We start from the raw sequence: 25494 nt of genomic DNA, 5'->3' as shown, positions 1-25494 counted from the left end.
ACAACCTAGATACCACTCACACCTTCAGATGGCTAAGATGACAGGAAAAAATAATGATGATTGTTGGAGGGGATGCGGGAAAACTGGGACACTGATACATTGTTGGGGAGGTGAACAAACCCAACCATTCTGGAACAATCTAATTAGCCCAAAAGTTATCAAACTTATACCCTTTGCTCCACAGTGTTTCTACTGGGCTTATACCCCAAGGAGATACTAAAGAAGGAAAGGGACCAGTATGTGAAAATGTTTGGGGCACCCTTGTTTGTAGTGGCTAGAAGCTGGAAACTATGGATGCCCATCAATTGGAGAATGTTGGATAAATTGTGGTATAGAATTTATGGAATATTATTGTTTGTAAGAAATGATCACAGGATGAATACAGAAGGTTTGGAAAAATTACATGAACTGATGCTAAGAAAGAAAACCAAAGATTTATAAACCAACCGATCTGTAAAGATGTAATCTGATGGAATGGATTTTTTCAAAAGAGACCTAATACAGTTTCAATTGATCAATGGGACAAAGGGCTACACCCAAAGAAAAAACACTGGAAAAAGAATGTAAATTATTTGCATTTTTTTTTTCTTCCGGGTTTTTTACCTACTGAATCCAATTCTCCCTGTCAACAAGAAAACTGTTTGGATCTGCACAATACATTGTATCTAGGATATACTAGGACATAGTCAACATATATGGACTCTTGCCATCTAGGGGAGGGGTGGAGGGTGGGAGGGAAAAATGGAACAGAAAATGGTAAGGATAATGTTGTAAAAAAAAAAAAAAAATTACCCTGGCATGGATTCTGTCAATAAAAAGTTACTATAATAAATAAATAAATAAACAAACAAACAAACAAACAAAAAAAAAAAAACTATATTTCCTTTCATATCTCTCCTACATACTGATCCTAAAATAGGAACGTGACTGTTTCTTTACTCCCCATTGTCATTTCTGACCCAGGTCTTGTTGTCATCCCTAAGCATTCTCTCTGCCTATGAAGTTTATTCTATCTAAATATCCTTGGAATAGTTATCTACTAACCTCTACTCACCTACCAGACTGAGACACTGTCCTTATACTAGGGAACTTTATTATACACATTGATGTGCCCTCAAACATTCTAGACTCTAAATCTTTTCAAACTCCCATGATCCATTCTTTCAAACTACCAAACTATTTTTTTTTTAATTTAATAGCCTTTTATTTACAGGATATATACATGGGTAACTTTACAGCATTAACAATTGCCAAACCTCTTGTTCCAATTTTTTCCCTCTTACCCCCCCACCCCTCCCTAAATGGCAGGATGACTAGATGTTAAATATATTAAAATATAACAGATACATAATAAGTATACAACCAAAACATTATTTTGCTAAAAAAAAGAATCAGACTCTGAATTATTGTACAATTAACTTGGAAATCAAAATGCAGGTGTAAAATATAGGGATTGGGAATTCAAAATGGTTTTAGTTTCCCAGGTTCTTTTTCTGGTATAGCTAGTTCATTCATTACTGCTCCATTAGAAATGTTTGGTTGATTCGTTGCTGAGGGGTGGCCCTGATCCATCAAACTGGTCATCATCTAGTATTTTTTAGTAATTAATATCTCCTGGTCCTGCTCATTTACTCAGCATCAGTTGTAAGTCTCTCCAGGCCTTTCTGAAATCATCCTTTGGTCATTTGAACATAATATTCCATAATTTTCATATACCACAATTTATTCAGCCATTCTCAACTGATGGACATCCATTCAGTTTCAGTTTCTCCACTACAAAAACTGCCACAAACATTCGTGACATGGTCCCTTTCCCTTCTTTATAATTCTTTGGGATATAATCCCAGTAGTAACACTGCTGGATAAAGGGTATACAGTTTGATAACTTTTTGAGCATAGTTCCAAACTATTAAAATGGTTGGATTGTTCACAACTCCACCAACAATGAATAATGTCCCAGTTTTCCCTCCCCCAACAATCATCATTATTTTTTCCTGTCATCTTACCAATCGAAGGTGTGTGGTAAATTCTTGAGTTTCTTAATTTGTTTCTCTGATTAATAATGACTTGGAGCATCTTTTCATATGACTAGAAATAGTTTCAATTTCTTCATCTGAGAATTGTCTGTTCATATCCTTTGACCATTTTTCAATTGGAGAATGGCTTGATTTTTTATAAATTAGAGTTAATTCTCTATATATTTTGGAAATGAGGCCTTTATCAGAACCTTTGACTGTAAAAATATTTTCCCAGTTTATTGCTTCCCTTCTAATCTTGTCTGCATTAGTCAAACTACTAAACTATTAAGATGACCATAACCTCCATTTCACCATCATTGTTCCACTCTGATGATTATAAATTCTAAAATTCCTTTATTCTTAAACCTAAATTGTTATATATCAAAGTTATCTATTATTATGATATTTAAAATAAAACTCATTATGTCTACCCAAAAATCTACCTCTCTTCTGAACTTACCCATATCTCTTAAGGGTACAAATATTATCTTTCTAGGCATCCAGATGAAAAACTCCAGAACCTGATACATTGATTTTTTAGGAGACTGTCATATTCTATAATTCAAAGCCAAGGAGTCTCTCTTATCCCAAGTATCTCCTTGAAATAAAGAAAAAAATCTAATTCTTTTAAACAGTCATGAATGGCTTTGTTTCAAAGAGAAACTGGGGACTGTTAAAAGTGCTCTTCATTTCTCCATCTGTAATGTCTTAATTGGATATACTTAATTAATTAAGACATACGTATTGATGGAATAGTTCCAGAGGCTATCTATCCAACTAGGTTATCATGGTCTGAACAATAGTGATTCTTAAACCATTTAGATTTTCCCATGTAGATTATTAAATCACATTATTTTGGGTGATTATAGATTTCATTTTTAAAAGTTTTGCAGTGAATTAAGACAACTCTGAGATACCACTACACACCTGTCAGATTGGCTAGAATGACAGGAAAAGATAATGCAGAATGTTGGAGGGGATGTGGGAAAACAGGGACACTAATACATTGTTGGTGGAATTGTGAATACATCCAGCCATTCTGGAGAGCGATTTGGAACTATGCTCAAAAAGTTATCAAACTGTGCATGCCCTTTAATCCAGCAGCGTTTCTACTGGGCTTATATCCCAAAGAAATCTTAAAGAAGGGAAAGGGACCTGTATGTTTACGAATGTTTGTGGCAGGTCTCTCTTTGTAGTGACTAGAAACTAGAAACTGAGTAGATGCCCATCAATTGGAGAATGACTGGATAAATTATGGTATAGGAATATTATGGAATATTATTGTTTGGTAAGAAATGACCAACAGGATGATTTCAGAAAGGCCTGGAGAGACTTACATGAACTGATGCTGAGTGAAATGAGCAGGACCATCGTTATATACTTCAACAACAATACTATATGATGATCAATTCTGATGGACGTGGCCATCTTCATCAATGAGATGAACCAAATCAGTTCCAATAGAGCAGTAATGAATTGAACCAGCTACACTCAGCGAAAGAACTATGGGAGATGACTATGAACCATTACATAGAATTCCCAATTCCTGTTTTTGTCCGCCTGCATTTTTGATTTCCTTCACAGGCTAATAGTACACTATTTCACAGTCCGATTCTTTTTGTACAGCAAAATAACTGTTTGGACATATATATTATATATATATATATATATATATATATATATATATATATTGTATTTAACTTATACTTTAACATATTTAACATGTATTGGTCAACCTGCCATTTGGGGGAGGGGAAGGGGGGGAAGGAGGGGAAAAACTGGAACAAAAGGTTTAGCAATTGTCAATGCTGTAAAATTACCCATGCTTGTAAAAAATTACCCAAACTTGCAAATAAAAAGCTATTAAAATAAAAGTACCCCCCCCAAAAAAAAAACAAAAACAAAAAGTTTTGCAGTGTTCCCAGAATGAATGTATTCAAGTTACATAAGTGAACTGACTGTCTTATTTAGTTAATAATTCTAATAATAGATGTGCCTGTACAAAAACACACACACACAATGAAGTTTGCCATAATTAATTTTTTAAAGTTAATCCAAAATCTTTATGGGTAACTCTTTAAGAACTCCATCTCTATTAAGGCAGTTAGAAGGAATATACATAAACAGAGTATGGGTATAAGTTGACTTTGATTTGATACAGAATATAGCATGAGTTAAAAATATTTGTAATATATGCAGTATACATAGTTTATATGTTACAGAACTTATGTTACAATAAGTACTGTCGGAACAGAAAACTTTTGGCAATGCATGTGACAATCTCATTATCAATGTGGACATCTCTGGAAAGTATATACTAGTAGCCAAGGGTCAGAAAAGTCTTAGCACAACATTCAAAACTTCATTTGAGGTATCTGATTGTTCCACATGGATAGGATGGTGTGATGCTGACTAGTGGAGTATCCCTGTTTTCTTGGTGTTATTAAGCCAAAATGAGCACAAACAGTAGAGAATTCTTCTGTATTTTCATGCATCTCAGCTTTGGAGACTTCATTAAGTATACAAACACCAACAAACAAAAAAATCATGCACACACAATCCTCTCTCCCTTTAGTTTTGGCTTGTAGCATTTTCAAGTTGAAGAATTTACCATCAGTGTCACTTTGATTTCATGCTTGTCCTCATTGAAGGCATTTGAATACCAAATGTACGCTTGCCAAAAAAATCATTTTATGGAGAACTCAAACAGGGAAAGAGTTACAAGATTGTCAGGAAAAGCAATACAAGAACACTCTTAAGAGTAATAGTTAAGATTAAGTAATATTTAATACTTAATTAATACTTAAGTAACACTCTTAAGCAATAGAAAAACACTTTCTCTTAAGAACTTTAGAATCAATTGTATGACCTGGGAGACAATGGCATAGGACAACCCAGCATGATGTGCCCTCATCAGAAAAGGTGCTGTGCTCTAGAAGCAAAGCAGAATGGAATTATCCCAGAAGAAACATGAGATGCGCCAAGTTAGAGAAGCCAAACCAAATGCTCATAGGGACTACTTGTGTCCAACCTACAGTGCAGCATTCCAAACTCGTATTGGTCTGATCAGCCAAAGTCAGACATTCTGTAACACAACTCTAACATAATGATGTCATTTTAATCCTCTTAGAGAATAAAGAAAAACAACAAACTGACCAACCATAGGAACAGAAAGTAAGAAAGGATTACTTTTAACCAGGAAAAACTTCATGGATACTCATGTTATTTATGCTATTATGCACAATTCAATTTATACTAATTGTTTGGAACCCTCATATAATTTTTTACATTCATTTACACTGATCGTATTTGAACTGCAAATTCCTTGGAAGTAGGGGTACATTTTGGACAAAAGTATCAAGATCCTTTCAACTTCTTAATCTATGATTCATCTGAGCTAATGATCTAAAGTGTTCTCAAGAACAGAGAAGTCTCTGTTCTTGTTTGCTTTTAGTGGGTTTGGGAGTTAGGTCAATTCTGAGAGCAGCAGTGTAAAAAAAAAAAAAAAAAAAAAAAAAAGCTTAATTCCAGCAAATAAAAGAGCTCAGCTATTCCTCTGTTCTTCACTTTTGCTGTCTTAATGAAAGCAGCCAAGAATTCAGCAGATAACTTTTATTTCTGTTTCATAAACAAAGACGAGGTGGGAAAAGTGCTAGAATTGGAATCCAAGTACTTGATTAGAAATAGGAATGTCTTGCCATCTGTGGAATCTTAGACAACTTACTAAATCTCTCTGGCTATTAATTTCTTCATCTATAAGCTAGGTGAGCTTTGAAGTCTTTTGCATCTATCAATCTATAATCATACTGTTTTAAGTACAGTGGAGCCCAGAAAGATGAAAGAACTTACTGAGTCTCATAAATCAACTAGCAGATATTAGAATTGAACCCAGGTAATTTGTCTCCAAATACAGAATTCTTTCAATATACAAGGTATAATCCCTTTCCCATATGACAGCCTTTTAAATAAATGCAACAGCCATTTTATCTCCAATAAATCTTTTTTCCAGATTCCTCCCTCCACAATATCTCATAAAACTAGATTTCCCAACCCAATCTACGATGTAGATTAGCCTCCTCTCTACAAGTGCCAGTTTGTAAATATCATTCTACAGAGTTGTAGAAAAGATAATTATCTGAACTACAGGCAGGTCACTCAGCTCCCACAGAAAAAAACTCTAGCAAAACCCTGAAGTTCACACTAGACTAAATAATGAAGAAACCAAATGAAAAACTAAATGTTACATAAAAATACTACAAAATACTATATTAAAAAATCGGCCAGAAGTCCATTAGAAAAAGAAAAGCACTTTGTCCCTGTACCCCCAGCAAATACAGAGTATAAAGAGAGTGTTACTAGAGATGAAACACTTGTAGCTTACAATGCTCTGTGTTCAGAGACACTAAGATTGAAGAACTCCTTTGAGAAAGCCTCAGGGTGGTCAGAAAGTCCCAGGTGGGAGACCCTAGAAGTCTCAAGGAAAAGAAAACGGCAGCATACAATGTAGTATATAACTTAGTGCTATGACACCAAGAACAGCACAACTCAGGCCTCGAGACTTTGGGTAACTAACTGTACTGGGATACAAGAGAAGGCCCTGAATATTTAGCACTTTCAACTACAAAGTCCAGGGATGGGGTGGGGGGTGTCTAACTCCAGGAAACAGATATCTGCACAGAAACCCAGAAGATTCAAAAAAAGACTGAGCAGAGACCACCAACATAATCCTAAAAGGCAACAGATGGTGAAGTCTGATTCTGGAACAACCCCCTAATTTAGCAACTAAAGATATGGGGATAAGTAAATCAAAAGAAAATACAACCCAGCAATTGGAATACAGCTCCAATAAAGTTATAAGCAGTCTCAAAGGGGGGTAAAAGGGGAAGAGCTACATGAATACTTAAGAAAAAATAAGTAGAGAGATTAAAAAATTAAAAGCCTTCGAGTCAAGATTTATAAAGAACTTAGAAGAGAAAGTAGTAAACTTTATTCAAGTGAAAGTGATAAATCTTAATCAAACAGACTCTCTGAAAAGTAGAACAAAGAGCCAGTCAATAAACATTTATTAGATGCCTACTATGTGCCAGACACTGTGCTAAGTACCTGGTAGGAAATGGAATAGGTCCCCTGGGTCCTTTGCTAAAATAGAGAATCTGGGAGAAGCTTTCCATTGTTCACCTTTCACCCCCTCCAAAATGAGAAGAAAGGAGAAGCCCCAGGGATAGGGGATATGAAGATAGTGTGATGTTCAGCAGTGATGTGATCTTGCAAGAAGTTTCTGAAAACGATAAAGTCCAAAAGAACAATCAGATAAAAAATGATGAAGTGGGTGTTCCACCTTCAAGAATACAATACATGAGACAGCAACAACAAAAAATTAGAACAAAATTTAAAAGTTGAATTTAAAAAATATAAAGTGGAGATTAACACAGAAAGATCATTCAATGTTAAAAAAAAAACTAATCTAGAAAACAAGATAAGAGTGATTTTAAGAATCATGAATTTCTGAGAACTATAATTCAAAAAAAAAAAAAAAAAAAGCATTGACACAAGAAACCATAAATGAAAATTCTCCCTTAAGAATAAATCTGTCATAAAAGGGGAGGGAGGAGCAAAATCAACAATAAGAAAATATAAGAAAAAAAGGACCAAAAACACCAAAGATCTCAGGAGAAGGAAAACTCAAGTTACCTGTAGAAGCATACAAATCAAGAAGGAAGATATTATACAGAAAGAAAAATAGCTACAAAACATCTACAAGACTACAAACATCTCTAAATAAATATGCAAGACAAAAGAAATTGAACCAACAATGGAAGAGAGAGAACAACTCTGTGAATTTCCACACTAGCACTAAACCACAAGCAGAAGAATGTTCCTTCATGACTCAAGAGAAATCTTGAATGAAAAGAAGAAATGGCAGAATTTATGGCCTGGCATAGGAGAATAATTGGGATTACAAATATAGTGAAGTGAAAGACAAGCTGGGAAAAAGCAATTAACATTTTCTAAGCCCCTAAAGTAAGAAGATAGGGGTTAAAGTTTTACCTCCGACATATATTGGCTATGTGGCCCTAGAAAAGTAATTTAAAGTCTCTGATGCTTCTGGGCCAATAATGTCAAACTCTCATAGAAACACACACAGGCAGTGACTTAGAATCCCACAGATTCACATTACTTTTTTATTATATTTTTATATATTTTGTTACACATTATCAAATTACATGTCAATCTGTTACAGGACTCAGCGGGGAGTTTTCCAGGAACATAAAATGGAGAAGATTTTGAAAAAGAATCTTTACTAGTAGAGGAAGTTTTCTCACCTGAATGTTCCTTAGTCTGATAAAATCACAGACAAATCCTTATTTCCATCATCATTAAAAGATAAACTTCAGGACTACATAACCATTTTCTATTGAATATCAGAAATATAACTACCCTTAGGCCAATGAGATTTCAGTGTATAAATGTTTTAGTTTTAAGAGTTAACATTTTTTTCAATTAAACATTGTAATTATATTTTAGGCAGGTAGGTGGCACATAGGATAGGGTTACTACCTATTTTTTACACCTGAGTTTTACACCCGAGGAAAGAGGCAAACAGATTAAAGATTTCAGGATTTGCCAAGGTTTATCAGTAAGTCTGTTATTTGATTAAGGTTTATCTTAGTTGGTTAAGATATATCTAGAGTCTGAGGCCCTCTTTGAACTCAGATCTTGCTGACTCAATGCCCAGAGTTCTATCAATTTCAACACCTCAATCCTAGCTAGTTTTTTTCTGATGCCAAGGTCAGTTCTTTAACTTACCACTGTCTCTCATGTAAGACTTACAATCTGGAAAGTGAAGCTGACGAATAATGATTTGTCCAACTTAAGTATCAAATATAGCTCAAAGATTTGAAATCAATTCATAGCAACCATAGATCTATAGCTGGAAAGGTTTAAGAGCTATCAATTTCTTATTTGTCAAATAAGGAAATTGAAAAACATAAAGTGACTTGTCCAGGATTACACAGCTAAAAAGTGTCTGAGCAAGGACCCAAACCTAAGTCTTCTGACTCCAAGTTTGCAGCTCTTTCCACTACAACATATCTTGTAGATATGAAAGTTATTAATCAAAGAATTTTTAAAAATCATGTTCCTTTTAAATATTCCTGTATCTTGAAATATATGCAAAATTGCACCATAAATTTTGGAGGAAAAATCTCATAATAAAGCAATTCTTCAAGCAAAAAAATACCCTAAGTACTGAAAAACATAAAATTTTATACAAATAATGTAGGTTGCTTTCTAAAAATCTTAACTTTAAATTAGAAGTATAGACATCTAACTGGCATCACGACTATTGAAATTATATCAAGAATAGCTAATAATACCTAATAAAAAGAAGTGAATTATTTTTGAGAGTACCTAATGAGCATTAATTGCTTACATAAACTACAAACATTAAAAACCTTTATATGCTAGTCTGGACTTTAAGATCCCTTCTTTTGATGAAGATAAGAGCATCTATCCTAGTAGAGAACCATTTCTTTCCCAGCAAAGGGATAGATTAAAACTTATCCATTAAGCTTTATTTAGCTGAGAAACCACTATAAGTTAATTAGTTAAAGGCCATATTTTCAGCCCAAGTCATAAATTGAGACCAGTTTCCCCCAGAGATCATTTAAGTTAATGAAGAGGACACAATAGAAGAGACAAGTTTAAGCAGAGTAATAAAGGTCACCAAAACAGACTAAGCATATTTCAACACCTTCTTTGAATAGCAAGATGTTCCAGGTAGAAGACAACCATTCAACAACTAGTATACAACTACACATGAAAGATACTTTTCTGTTTTCTATTGAATAAGGTCCTTCACAAAAAGATTCTAAAGCTTCAGACATAATTCAAGTTAAAAAGAAATTCCAAGTTTCTTAGTTATATCTTATGGATAAAGAAGTTTTGACTTTAAAATAAACACAAATAAACATTTCTTTAAAAAAAAAAAAAAGAAAAAAAAAAAAGGAAATCTAAAATGTTTTGCAATTGTTTCCTTAAGGAAATACTCTACGAAATTTTCCTTAAAGTTATACCACCATGTTAATTTCTCAACTTTCATTTTCTAAGGATAAAGATTAGTAGAATGAGAAATCACAAAAGGAAAGAAGTACCATCATTTGGAAACAAGTTACACAGAAAATTTGCATTTATTCAAAAAAATAAAACCATAATGATAATTTGCTTAAAGAAATGCAACTCACTACATTCCATTCCTCTCCAATTATGAAATCTAATTATTAACTGAAAATTTACTCCTCAAACTGTTACTTCTAAGACACTAACAGCAATGGTTGCAGCATTAATTAATGAATTAATCATTCCCAGTATGAATGTTAAATTTAGTATTTACTGAGTGATTGAAAATGGTTTTTCAAAGAATAAAAAGAACTACTTGTTTTTTTCCAAATACACCACATTTTTCCTTTGAATCCTAGCATATAATATATTAGATATCTTATATGTATTATATTCAAAGCCCACAAAGCTCTTTAATAATTTAAATGTAGAAAACAATACTGTATGTTAATGTACATTATCAGAAGCTATTAACTTGTAAAATAAAACAGATAACCTATATACATAACTATCATATTAGTTCAGACAATACTGCAGAAAGCCTCATAAATGAAAGCCTATTATCACTCAAAATAACATGGCCTAATCTACACAGGAAAATGTAAGTGGATGAAATGTCCCTATTGTTCAAAATAAGACATCTAGTTGGATTGACAACCTATACAGCCACGATCAGTAAAATGTCCTAGACATTGTAAATGGGAAAATGAATACTACATTCAATAATCTCAAGCTCCTCTTTGAATTAAGAAGCCATTTACAGATTTGGTTTTTTAAATTGTGGCTTTTCATTTCACAGAGAAGCTTAAGATAAGTGATGCTCTATGGCTATAAATCACATTAGTGACAGTCTAGCCATCTAAGTGAAGTACAGAATAAAGATGGGGTAGCAGAATAAGTTATGAAAAGAGAATTAGTAACCTGAGGAACTGGCAGAATAGAGTACTTGAAGAGTCATCATCCGTATGTATGTTGAATCTTAATCTCCAAAAAGCGAAAATTTTAGGTGAGCCAAAGAACAATGGAGAGTTGCGGATTGTATCTAAATCAAATCTGAAAACATTTATTAAACTTAATAAGTTCAAGGAAAATCAAAATCTAGAAGGTCAAAAAGTAGAGTCAAGAGGGGAATAAAAAGTGGCCAAGCTGGGCCCCCCTCCTCAAAGTAGAGGCCTGAGAAGGAACTGACCAATAAGGGAAGTGATCTAGCACAGCATGATTTTTTACATTTTAATGGAGTAAGACCAGTTAATCCTCAAACTGTTACTCCTAAGACACTAATGATCAGAGACCAATAAATTGAGATGATCTCAAAGAGAAGACTAACATTAAACAAGATGGAAAAAACTTGAAGAAAGTCAGAGACCCAAGGAAGCATAAATGAGGAAGTAGGGAATTCCAGATATGTAGGCACAGCCTATAAAAATTCTAAAGTTGAGAAATATAGCTTTTTTCTTATAAGGAAAAGCAAGAAAGTCAGAATTCACCGGATTTCAAAATGCATTAGAGCAAGGTGTTAAAGAATATTGGAAAATGTTGAATGAAGAAGCCCTCAGAGGAGCTACCTGTCTGACCTGGACTACATAGTTGGAACAGTTCCAAATCAGTTGTAGCCAAGCTTGTGAAACTCCCTTATGCTGCACCTGGAGCCTACTGTTCTGACCAAATATCACCACTCCCCTATCTCTATAGCTTTTCTATTGAACTTTTGATTATTAAGCAAAACAGCTTGTATAACTTGTATAATGCCAGGTTGTGCATTCGATGAGACTCCTCCTTGCTTAAAACTTATTTACACCCTATCCTTTCAGTCCCTTATGGGCACTTCAGGACTTCTGTATTGTGGAATGTCCTGAATGACAGTAATCTCTTTGCCTCAATTTAAAGATATGAGTTTTTGTTACTTTGGTATTTATCTTATTTCACAATGAAAAAAGTTAGGAAGAAAACCAGGTTATAAAAGGCTTTAAAAGCCAAAAGATTATATATAGGGTATCCCAAAAGTCTATATTTATATAGTTTGAGAATGAGGAGTTAAATACTCCTAAATACATAGGAAGCAAATTTTCATGACTGGGCAGATAGTGGTGCCCTAAATAGTAATAGGGAAATTAGGAATAGAAGAGAATTTAAGAAGAAAAGATGAGTTCAGTTTTGCACATAGGGAATTAAAAAAATATTTAGTTTGAGACTGAGTTGAAACACTGGAGGAGAGCAGAATTAGGACTGGATAAATAGATATGAGGATCACTTGAATAGATGATAATTGAATTCATGGAAGCTGATGAGATCAATTATAGGCCAGAGCCTTGAAGGCTACTCATGGTTAGTGGGCATTCCCTTGATGAAAATCTAACAGAGGAGAAAGATAAGGTCAGACCAGTAGGACGAGAATCGGGAGAAAGCAGTGTCACCAAAGTCAGAAAGGAGTAGGGGCAGCTAGGTGGTGCAGTGGACAGAGCATAGGCCTTGGAGTCAGAGTTCAAATCCAACCCCAGACACTTACCACTTCCCTAGCTTTGTGACACTAGGCAAGTAACTTAACCCCAATTGCCTCAGAAAAGAGAGAGAGAGAGAAAGAGAGAGAGAGAATAGTCAAATGGAAATAAAATGATAAACCCTGCCCCAAAGCAGAAGTCAAGAAGGATGTAGAGTGAGAAAAGAAAGGGGGGAAAAAAAGCCATCAGAGTTAGCAATTTATTGAACACTTATAACATTTGATAGAGCACTAACCAAGGCTACAGTATATGTCTAAAAAGCAAATAATATATTATGACCAAGAAACAAATTAGGTTAGTCACATAAGAATAACCAAGAAATAAAGCAGGTTGGCCACATGAGAAAAGGAAGGAAAAAAAAGGTGAACTGATCACACTCTTGGATCCTAAAAGATTCTCAGAATAGTGGGTAGACAACCTGAAAATCTATGGGTCATTTACAAGAGTCATATAGGGATGAGATATGCACTGTTGCAAAAAGTCAAAGAAATCACAGTTCTATTAAAGTATACCAAAGATGACTAAATTTCTTCAAAACTTTATTAAATTAATATTATGCTTCCTCTCAGGGTAGTTTATAGCATAACTTAACTTAAAATCTAAGCTTTATGTAGAATATATATTAATCCCAGGCTTGAAAGGGGTTAACTTATCAGGTTTTTTTTTTTATTTATTGACCTTATTTTAAAAATCAAAAGTAGATTTATTAACTTTATATCAATAGACTTAGAAAAAAAAATGTGATGTGGCTAATTTCCCAGAATACTTCTTGATCTTTGAGCATAACCTGAGATTCCTTCCTACCAAGCTATGTTTTAAATAAAACTTAATAAAAATGGCAACAAATTATTATTCTCATATTTTCAGGCAAATTGAAAGATAAATTAATTTTTCTTCACTTCTAAAATTTAAATCATCATTCTATCCAAGAACTATTTTTGAAGCAAAAGAACTGAACTTCTAATCCTAGTGGTGATGAATTGTAATTACTAAAACAAAGATTTCCAGTTTTGAGTGTGCTTAAAATATTTTATAAACATTCAGCATAAGAGGGCAATTTAAGCAGCTTATTTTAAAAAATACTTGGCACAAAAGTTAAGCACATGTGAACATTAGGGAACTCCATTTGAAACTTTCACAACCTCATTTCATGCCTTTGCATGGCAACTGCAGTCAAATGCTGATATTTATGATGTACATGTCTCCTTGCAATTTAAACTACCTAGACAAGTACAGATTATTATTTCAAAAGATATATTACCATTATGTCCTTTGACCCAGCAATACCACTATTAGGTCAATTTCCCAATGTGATCAGGGAAAAAGAAAAAGAATTATATTCTAAAATAGTTACAACAGCTCCTTTTGGGTGGAAAAAGAAATGAAAATTGAGGGGATGCTCATCAATTGGGGAATGGATAAACATATAATGGTTTATGATTGTGATAGAATACTACTATGTTGCAAGATATTATGAGCTGGATGATTTTAGAAAAATATATAAGGGGCAGAGCCAAGATGGCAGAAATTCAGACGGGTCACTGAGCTTTGACTCCCTTCAGATCAACACCAAATCAAGTCTCTCAACAGGTTTTAGAGTAAAAAATATGGAAAGACTTGCATGAAGTAATGAAAATGAATGAGCAGAACCAAGAGAACAGTGTACACAGTAATAGCTATACCATTTGAAGAACTGTGGAGATCAAGTTATCCTGAATATTATAAATACTCAAACTACAAAAGACCATGAAGATGCTATCCAATTCCAGAGAAGGAAGTGATAAATAGAAGTATGCACACTACGGTTTTACATATATTTATAAATTTGTGTGAAATGGTAACCTCTAATTAGTGAGGGGTGGGAAGGGAAGGAGGCAGTTTGAAATTTAAAATATAACCAAAAAAATTCATTTTAAAAATTCAATTTTAAAAAAAGTTATTAAAGCCATCTAAGGTTCTTTCAAACCATTATAATATACATAATTTTTCTTTAAGCTGTGCTGAGTAGTACAATATTCTTATTTGTTTTAAAAATTAGCAAACTGGGGATTTAATTGTGATTCACTGATGGCTTCAAAGCTAGTGTTTTTCTGAGCCAAATCAGAAAATGTTTCCTCAGTTTAAGTCCTACACTGTTTCCACTTTAGCAACCTCTCTATATATGCTCAGAAAAGCAACTAAATTTATTTCTAACATAAAATGTCACTTGAAAAAATTCTATTAATAAAGAAAATGACAAGAACTTTACAGAATATCTGTTTCATCAACACAGCTTATGTCACAAATTTTTAAAAAAAGTTTGACTTCTCTTACATAAATTGACAATCATGTATTCTGAGAAAATGTACACATACAAATTCCTACCATGTTTCCCAAACAATTTGATAATATGTCATACCACCCTTCCTCCCATCTCCTCAAGGATATGGAACATAATTAAAAGAAGTCATCAATTTGAAAACAAATACAAACTTCATTAAAAGCTATTTTTAATAACTTCAGTGACAAAAAAAAAAGTGTTCATTATATTTAATTATACTAGAGTACTAAATAAATAAAAAGAAGGAAAAAAACCACTCATTCAAATAAAAATCACCCAGAGTCCATTCGTGTCAATCTTTATTTTACTATTATTCTTCAAGTCACATAGGTATTCTTTCTCAAGAAGGTTAAAAATTCACCACAATTTAATGAACTATTTACATTTTAATTTTAATTGAATATTCATCCTACTATTCTAACCAAAACAACTTTCCCAATTCAATTCCTCCTACTAAAAATATAAGATATTTTTATTTTGTGCTACTAAAGACATTGTAAATGTATATTATTCACATATACTTCTAGAAAGAAAAAAAAAGGCAGAAGAAAGGGAAATGAGGTAATAGGTCTGACTATAATACCCAAAGGAAAAAAATATGATCTAGGAGAAAAATCATTAGGCTTGAAGTCATAACTTAAGTTATGCTTCTTATTCTACCATTATAAAATCTTTAAAACACAAATAGCCTTAGTCTCTCTGATATGTTGGTATTATAAAATTTGAAGTTCTAGAAAGAATAGTATTATGTAAGTAGATATCCCTTTGGATTTATGTGTAAAAATTAATGTAAAATTTAACTTTAATCTTTATCCTATTACAACTATTTTGGTAAAAGTAAACTACAGTTACAAGATACAGTAGATAAACTATTTTTAAAGTGAGTCAGACACTTACACAGCAACTCACTTGATCCTTCTGTGCCTTAAGTTTTCTAACTTATAAAATGGGAAGACTGGATTCAGTAACCTCTGTGGTACCTTTCAATTCTAAATCTATGATGTTATAATTCCATAATTTCATGCCTTATTTTCTTCATAAACCATCTCTCACCAATGTCAAATTTTATTTCTCTACTTTTATTTTACTTATAAAGTATAAAAGTTTGCAATAGTTTGTCTTATTCTGGAAGGAGTTGAGCCACAATGTTTAGAGAGCTGTATTCCGAGCCACAAAGAGCTGGATTCAAGTCACACTTTTGACAAAAATGAGCTTTATGACCTGTAATAGTTGGCCTTTCAGGGTCCTAAGCAAGTTCTCTAAAGTATCATGAAGAAATTGCTGACCTGTACTGGTAGGGACGGTCTTTACAAAGAACTCCCAATAACAATAAAATCCAAGGCATGTTCAATCCCCTTTCCTATATTTTCATTCCAGATCTATGATATCATTCTAGATGGGATTTCCAAGTAGGATGGCAAATGGAATCTGAAATCTACAAATTTTTAGTCTGAAGAACTGTCTGGGCATCCCCTCAAGTTTCGTGACTTTGCAGAGATAATATGTAAAAATCAAGAGACAAAATTTGAACCCAAGTTTTCCAGACTCTAATAATTTTATTCTAAGTCTCTCAAAAATTTTGAGCATAAATTGATTTAACTGAATATACTCAGTAAAAACTCTAAAGATATGTGTTTTGGTAAAATCACAATTTATAATAATAATTTTTAAAAAAGGCATCATGAAAACTTCAAATATGCTGCCTTTAAAATACCTAACAATTCCCCCTCCCCCCAACAGGTTATCTATCTAAATAAAATGGTACTTCTTAAATATTGTTATTTTACATATATTTTTTAAATCGCTGAAAAAAAATAAAATTTTAAAACCTAACTAACCACTTAAAATTTTCAAACTGCTAAACAATGTGAGCTCTTGAAGTCTTTTCTCTCATTGTAAAAGAGGACTGTGAATTGAAGTTTTATTTTGAAAAATGAAGTAGTGTAATAATACTTTCCTCAACCTGTTATAAAAAGGCAACAGTACAAATAAATGGAAACAAATAAGCAGTTCTGAATAACTAGAAGCAAAATAAATTTGAGTTAAAAATTTTTAAAATATTTAACTTCAGCTAAAATTTTAATATGTATTGCAAAAAGAAAAACATAAAATGAGAATAGGAGATCACTGTTATGACCAAGCAAGACCTACAGAATCGCAAATTGTTTTCCCATAATCTTTCTGCATGAGTTTTAATTGAAGTTCTACTGCAAATCTAACAGCCAGCTAACATGAGTCTCACCATTGTACCATGAAAGACATTCAAACACTGAAAACCTAATATATTTGAACCATAAATAAAATTCCAAGAGTTGTTTCTCAGAGGAAATAGGTGCTGTACTCATAAAATTAAGGCTATATATATAAGGTTTCTTTACTCATTATGCACCTTCTGGAAATAGTTCAATAGTAAACCTCAAGCCAGAGCAGTGATGCATTTAAATCCAGTAATTACCAAATAAGGCAATGGACTGCAACAATAAAGCTAAGTGTCCCAGTTCAGCTGCTAGGATCCTCAAATCTTACATCCTGCTCTAATACAATTAGTCTACAAAGAACTAATTACCTAATCGAGAGATCACAGTTTCACTGACATCTTACTTCCTCCAATAGCAATAAACACCAGTAAGCTAAGATAGCACCTAATTAGTTTGCTATATTACTGTTTACAAGGCAGTTTCAACTGATGATGCTTTCCATACATTCATTTTGTCTCAATGCATGCTTTCCTAACCAAGAGAAGCATCTCATATTTTATGGAACAGTGAGGTATATTTAATATAAATAATAATGGATTCATTATGGATATGCTGTACCCTAATAATTAACAGCAATGGGCAATTTAATTCATTTGATTGAATCATAAAACATTTAATTGATGAAAGGATTTTTATTAATTTCTGGTCTGCAAACTACACACCATTTCAGCTACACATGCACACAATCATTCCTAAGCAGTAAATTTTTTTCAATATATTTAAAAGTAGGAAATTATACATTTTTCTTCAACAACTGATATTGGACAGGAAAAAAATATTATGTACATAATGGCTTTTCAGTCACAGATCACAATGACTCAGGTACCAATTAAGAAGACAGTTCAATCATGGGCTTTTTTTGGAATCCTTCAAATAATGATACATAAGAAACACATGTAACAAAGTGCAAGCTATACAGACTCTGACAAATATAATAAATGTGAAAAAAAATTGTAGCTAAAGATAAAATTATATCACTATATATTTTAAATTTCCATTTATTACAAACAGCTTTAGAGAAATGATGGGAAAGAGGTCCAGGTTATTAAGAGCAAATTTAATTGAAAGTAAATTTAAAATTTATTAAATTGTCTATTATGAAACAAACCATTGGAAGAAAGGGAGGAATGAAGGAAAGGAGAGAAAGGAGGAAGAAAAGAGAAAAACAGTCCTGGCCCACCTTCTGATGATGTTTAAATTTAAAAGGGCAGCTAAACTGGCAAAAACTTAGCTATAAAAAAGCTATAATAAAACAGTCTCTAATAAGACAACTCCTACAGTATAAGAATCAGTATCAATAAAATCTTGTATTTTTTAATGAAATTAAGGCAATATTTTCTATAAAGCAAACACTAAATCCTCTTCTTCATTCTTCAGAATGCCCAGAAATTAAGAAATCTATTTTCATTGTATTTATTTCCCATCTCACAGCTCAAAGGAAACAATCATATGAACAAATACTCATTTGCTTTTGAAACAAATGTTTTAGTTATCTATAAAATACTCAGAAAATTAAATTTGATGTACATGCAAAAAAAATTTTGATGTACATGCGAAAAGGTCACAACAAATTATCATAAAATTTTATTTTTGCCTAACCAGGACTATATTTGCTCACTTAATAATAATACTGGTTTATACTTACCTAACTCTTGGCACCATCATTCGGTGTTGCACCATTAGTGTGTGGCAGATAGATGCCATCATTGTAAATACATCTTCACTGGCTGAATCCCTCCACACCATATTTAGTAGGGTGTTTGTCTGTTGTTTTGTATCCAACTTTTTTAGACATTCCTCTGTTATGTACTGCACAGATATTCTACCATCTCCCTAAAAATGCACCAGAAAAAAACATTAATGATGCTTTGTTAGAAATTAGTCAAAGTTTTGAGTTTACATAACATATTGTTAACTTTTAATCTCTTTCTCTAATAAATCATCATCACATAAATCAGCAAATACAACTTTCTTCCAAACTTCCTTATTTCTGTTCCAGACAGCACCACTCTTCTAAATCACTAAGATTCACAACTTCATAGTCATCACTGACACAAACTCTAACTCATCCTTAATCTTAAATGAGTTGCCAAATCTTGTTAATTCTACCTCAAAATACATCCCTTTGTCTCCACTAACACATCTTTTTATCTCTACTCACAGAACTACCATCCCAGTTCAGTGACCACAGGCAACTTTTCTCTAGTTTTAATCCCCTCCAATCCACATTACACATTGCTGCCAAAAAGTTTTTCTAAAGCCAAGTCTGACAATGGTATTCCCCTACTCAAGTTCTCATGACTTCCTATTGCAGCAAATATAAACTTTCCTATTTGACATTTAAAGCCTCAACAACCTGAACTCAAACTACTTTCCAACCATTATTATTCCCCCTCCCCATACTTGGCAGTCAATTAAAATTTTTTTTTCCTGTTCTTCACACACTACAACTCCCATTTCCTGTCCATATGCTTTTGTACTGGTTGTCCTTCATTCTTGAAATATATTGTTTTCTCATTTTCACCTCTCAAAATTCTTAGTTTTTTTTCAACATTCAGTCCAACTACCACCTTCTACATGGAATTATTACAGATTCTCCCCAGTCAGTGGCGCTTTTCTTCTCAAAATTATGTTGTATTTACTTTGTAAATATCTTACGCGCTGCTATATACATGCACCTTGTCTCCCCTAACAGAGAATAAGTTACTTGATGAAAAAGGCCGTTTCAATTTTATCCATGTACACACATTACTTAAGACAGTGAATGGAATGCTGTAGAAACTTTCATAAATGCTAACTTATTGAAGGAGTCAATTTAATATTTTCTACTTCTAGATCTACCCTACATAGCAAGACTATTCTCTAAGTAGACAGGTGTGTGTCTAATTTTTTTTTTTTAAATATAAATCCCTTTTTTTTGTAAAGCCATATTATAGCAAAGCAGCAGATAAAACTAAACAGTGATAAGATAAACTAAAGAGAAATTCCATTGCAAATTTGTTCAGGGATGAAGTTCCAAACAAAATATTATACTACAAAGGCTGAATTTTGTATTAGGTCATTAGAAAATTTTCAAAATCCAAATGACAAAACAGAAAAGAGTTTCAATTTATCTTTTTCTGGAAATATATTCAACAAAGTTAGTTCTTTTGAGTAAAATCTGTCAAGTAAATATCAATGGATACCTATTCATTTATGCCACTAAATACATGAACATAAGTAAAGACACTTCTGAATATGTTTTCAAGAACACAAAACTGGACACTGTTTAATATGCTAATTGCACTGTCAATAAATTTAATCACCATTACTACTTACATGACCTTGAGCAAGCCATTAACCTCATTGTGATTGCTTTTGGCATTTTCTTCTATTTTAGGCTTCAAATAAGAGTGTTTTTTGTGACATTTCTGGGTACACATAGCAAAAAAAGAATCTTTAATTTTCATTTTAGCTACACTCGGAGACAATGGTCGCTCTTAATAATCTAATCTTCAAACAAGAAAAAGATCTACACAGCTATATAATGTTAAAACTGGAATTTCTTTATTCAGAAGGCATTTTAACATTAAGAATTTATAGAACTTCCTTCTTTAAGGAAATGTTATCCATATCTTAGCAACTTTTGAAGATTAAAGGCATGATTCTGTCTTTCTGGGAGTGAAGAATTTAGCTAAGTTAGGTAAATATTATTATTATTATAACTATTATTAACAATCTCAGAGATAAGCAAAATTTTTCACTTATAAAATAGACACACATATACATGTACTAAAATGATGTTCTGATAATTAACCTCCTCAAAATGAGTAATTATAAAAGAATAATTTATGTATTATAAGACTACACTTAGATCTGTGATTTCACTGTTTCCAGAGTTCCTTTCAATTATCTTGGCATGCCTGCCCATAATATACCTCTAGTCTATGTCCCTTCTTTAAAGGGAGGTAATACAACGTAAGGTTATTTTTGATTTTTCCTAATATCAAGAGGGTATCAATGGAAAAATCTCATTATTTACCTATCATTGCTCATCTGTACTACAGGACCAGTGACTTACTTTCTATCATACTTTTACTCCTTTCTTATTGCAAGTTCCTATATAAATGATTTGTCCTACTAATACCCATCAGGGCCTTCCAGGTCTATTTTTAGGACTAGAAGTATACTTTGTAGAACTATACATAAAATATTTAGGAGTGTAATTATCTAGTCCAAATAAAAGTTTCACAACTACTAACCATGAAATAGTGATTTGAAAATAACCCAATTTTTTGAGTGGTCACCTAGAACATTACACACACACATACACTAATACAAATATGCGTGCGTGTAAGCAAGCTTTAGCTTTTCTAGGCAACCCCATAATGCTTACAGGTTTTGTCATCATGCTATCAATCTCTTCATCCTCATCTTCAGAGTCACTGGTAGAATCTTGATTGTTTGCACCAACAGTAGAAACAGGCAATTGAGAAAGAAAGGTCTGGAGTACTCTTAAATACACAAGTAGTCCTTCCTCAGACAGAGTCCCTTTGTAAAACAACCAATTAAAACAATATCACTGAAATTATAAAACACTGGAAAACCCTGGTTAAGTATATTTTTTTCTTATACTCAAAAAGAATTTCTGGCTAGAAATTAAACAGTCCTAAACTTATAAGCATTTATGTATCTTTACTACTGATATTTAAAATAATAATAAAATTATTACCATTAAAAATTGTCAAGAAATGTAACAGTTGGGGCCAGAAAAATGTAGTTCGAAGATTTATAAGGGGTAAAAATAAAAAATAAAAAAGTTTCAGAACCATCTAACCATACTTGAAAATACTTTTCTTTGATCTTTATGATCCTAAAAAAAAAAATTGCCAAATGCTCATACAAAAATCACAAATTTTCCATTAGTGGCACATTCTAAATTAAAACTAATCCACAGACACTGATACATTGTTGATGGAATTGTGAACACATCCAGCCATTCTGGAGAGCAATTTGGAACTATGCTCAAAAAGTTATCAAACTGTGCATACCCTTTGACCCAGTAGTGTTTCTACTGGGCATTCCCAAAGAGATATAAAGAAAGGAAAGGCCTGTATGTGCCAAAATGTTTGTGGCAGCCCTGTTTTGTAGTGCTAGAAGTGGAAAATGAATGGATGCCCACAATTGGAGAATGGTTGGGTAAATTGTATATGAATATTTGGGAATATTATTGCAAGAAAACCAGCAGGAGAATACAGAGAGGTTGGAGAGACTTTGAACTGATGCTATGAAATGAGCAGAACCAGGAGATCATTATATACCTCAACAACAATAGAGGGATGCTGATGGAAGTGGATTTCCCTGACAAAGAGAAGATCTAACTCAGTTTCAATTGATCAAGGATAGAAGAAATAACCAAAGAAAGAAAATGGGAAATGAATGTAAACTGCTTGCATTTTTGTTTTTCTTTCCAGGTTATTTATACCTTCTGAACCAATTCTCCCCAGCAACAAGAAACTGTTCGGTTCTGCACACATACACTGTATCTAGGATATACTGTAACCTATTTAACATGTATGACTGCTTGCCATCTGGGGGGTGGGGAGGGTGGAGGGAGGGAGGGAAAAAGTCAGAACAGAAATGAGTGCAAGGGATAATGTTGTAAAAAATTACCCTGGCATGGGTTCTGTCAATAAAAAGTCATTAAAAATAAATAAATAAATAAAAATTACAACTAATCCATGAGGACATCACTTTTTAAAGAGGTAACAATCCCTTTACAAAGTGATATCTATCCTCCATTATACTCTCCAAACTCCTCTGTTTCCTTAAGCCCCACAGAGGATCAACAGCTTATGGCTAAACTATTTGTGTGTGTATCTCTCTCTGTGTTTGTGTGCGTGCGCGTGTGTGTGTATATACACTATTGTCTTCATACCCAAATATGTTTCGCCAATAGTTAAAACGAAGTAGAAAAGCCATGGTGCTCTGTCACTTTTTTTTGAGTATCTACTCTCTGTTACCACCAGTGCATTCAGAAAAAGTTCATATGGGAAAATGGTTTGTACATCTGTTAATGCTGGAATGATGAAATGAAAAATTTGATCTGTAAAAGGTGCTGCCAGAAACTCCTCTGTGAAGGCTGCAAAAATCTGTTGCCTGCAAAAAAAAATAAAAAGAAAAAATATGATTTGAAACAAAATCAACTTTTCCATAAATTTCCTGAACAAAACTACATTAATATATTTCTATGTAATCCATTAATACTAAATCAACCAAAACTGATCCACCTAATATTACAAATTAGTTTACTATAAAATTAACTAGATTCTATCTTTTCACAATTAAACTGAATACTAGGATTTTTTTTTTCATATTTCTACAGGAACTATTAAGTCTAAGAAAATAGAATGTTTAAGATTTACAAAGGTTTACCTCAAAACAATCCTTTGAGAATAGTAGCATAAATATTACTTTCATTTTATATTTTAGGAAATTCAGCTTCCAAGACTTTGGAAGTATCAAGTAATTGATATGTAATCATACATGATAAGCATCACAGGAAAAGGATGTATACATGATCCCTCCATAGAAGAATTATTTTAGGATCACAAAATCCTAAAATCTTAGACTTGGAAAAAATTGGAAATTATCTATTCCAATCTTCTTTTTAAAGAAAGAAAAGGGGAGGATAGGAAGAGGATTTTGGGAAAATGGTGGAATAGGTTAGATCCCCAGTCACCCTTCTCCCCCCACCCCCAAACAAAACAAAATTGTGCCTCGGTGAATACAGGTGATGAAAAACAAATAAGACTTGGGGCAGAACAGGGATTCTACTGAAAAACCCTGAAGAAATAGTCCAAGATTGAGCCTCAACCAGTATAAAGTATAAACACTTCCAGACTAGCCCCATAGAAATAGCAAGTGGGGAACTTTGAAGCTAGCTGGATTTGGAGATGGCCTCAGCCCAAACCATAGGAACATCATCTCCCAGAAAGTGTGGGGAATCAGGGGTCTGAGTCAAGGAAGATTGAGGGAATCTTTCCTGATAAGGAATTTCAGCTTCAGCCCCATCTAATTCAGCTCTGAGGAAGAAGGATCCAGCACACCTGGTGAGTGCAGAAGCCATGAGGCAGAGAAGCTGCTCTTTGCAGTCATGTGGAGGAAGGTGCTTGATTTGGGGTCCAGGCCAGAGGAGAGAACTTAAGTGAAATCAGAGGCACCATCCCCTACCCCCACCCCAGAATTAGAAGTGGATACACTAATAAGTCCTCATAAAAAAAAAAAAATGTGCAAAGGAAAAAAAACCCAACTATAGAAAGAAGTTTACTATGGTAATAGGGAAGACTAGATTCATCTTCTGAGGAGGAGTAAAAAAAGCTTCTTCTAGCCTAAAGGGTACCTTTACCTGCCCAGAAAGAATTTATAAAAGAATTCAAAAGAGACTAAAAATCAAATGAGAGAGATTGGGGGAAAACTAAAAAGTAAGAATCATCCAAAAAAAAAAAAAAAAAAAAAAACAAGATTATGAAAAGAAAAGTAAACCAACTTCTTAAAAGAAAATGATTCTTAGAAAATTAGAACTGAGGTACAGCTAGTTGGTACAGTGGATAGAGCACCAGCCCTGAAGTCAAGAGGACCTGAGTTCAAATCTGGACCCAGACACTTAACACCTAGCTGTGTGTTCCTTGGCAAGTCACTTAACCCCAATTGCCTCAGCAAAAAAGAAAAAAGAAAAAGAAAAAAAAAAAAAAGGAAAAGAAAAAAGAAAATCAAAACTGAGCAAGAGAAAGCCAGTGAAGTTGTAAGAGACCAAGAAATAACACAACAAAATATAAAGAATGAAAAAAATAGAAGAGAATGTGAAACATACGAAAAACAACAGATTGGAGAACAGATCAAAAAGAAAAAATAATAATTGGACTACCTGAAATCTATGACCAAAAAAGGAAACTTGACACAGTAATATGAGGAATAATCAAAGAAAATTATCCTAAAGTGATAAAGAAGAAAAAGCAGAAATAGGGGGGGGAAAAAATAATCACAGATCTTCACCTCAAAGAGATCCTACCAAAAAAAACCACATAGGAACATTATTGCTAAATTTCAAAAGCCCCAGATCAAAAGAGATAATTTTATAACAAAATAATAATAATAATTCAAACATGCTAGAGCTACAATTGTACAGGATTATTGTTTGTTTTTTAAATCTTTGTTTTTTCTTTTGTGAGGTAATTGGGTTTAAGTGACATGCCCAGGATCAGACAGTGTTAAGTATCTGAAGCCAGATTTGAATTGAAATC

The 25494-nt window shown here is 33.1% G+C and overlaps 1 protein-coding gene across 4 annotated transcripts in view; it reads right to left on the bottom strand.

Moving 5' to 3' along the window:
- UBE3C (ubiquitin protein ligase E3C) overlaps nt 1–25494 on the bottom strand; it is a 165479-nt gene that overhangs the window by 96598 nt on the left and 43387 nt on the right. For all 4 annotated transcript variants that reach the window (XM_031939550.1, XM_031939551.1, XM_031939552.1 and 1 more), the window contains 3 exons: nt 23130–23350; nt 21588–21742; nt 18858–19045 (listed from right to left, as the gene is read on the bottom strand). In XM_031939550.1, coding sequence (XP_031795410.1) covers nt 18858–19045; nt 21588–21742; nt 23130–23350 — 564 coding nt within the window. The remainder of the gene's footprint in view (nt 1–18857; nt 19046–21587; nt 21743–23129; nt 23351–25494) is intronic.

This window comes from Sarcophilus harrisii, chromosome 5 (assembly GCF_902635505.1).
Source record: "Sarcophilus harrisii chromosome 5, mSarHar1.11, whole genome shotgun sequence".
NCBI classification, from domain to species: domain Eukaryota; kingdom Metazoa; phylum Chordata; class Mammalia; order Dasyuromorphia; family Dasyuridae; genus Sarcophilus; species Sarcophilus harrisii.
The sequence above is the reverse complement of the archived record's forward strand: the minus strand, read 5'-3'. Positions and strand labels throughout refer to the sequence as shown.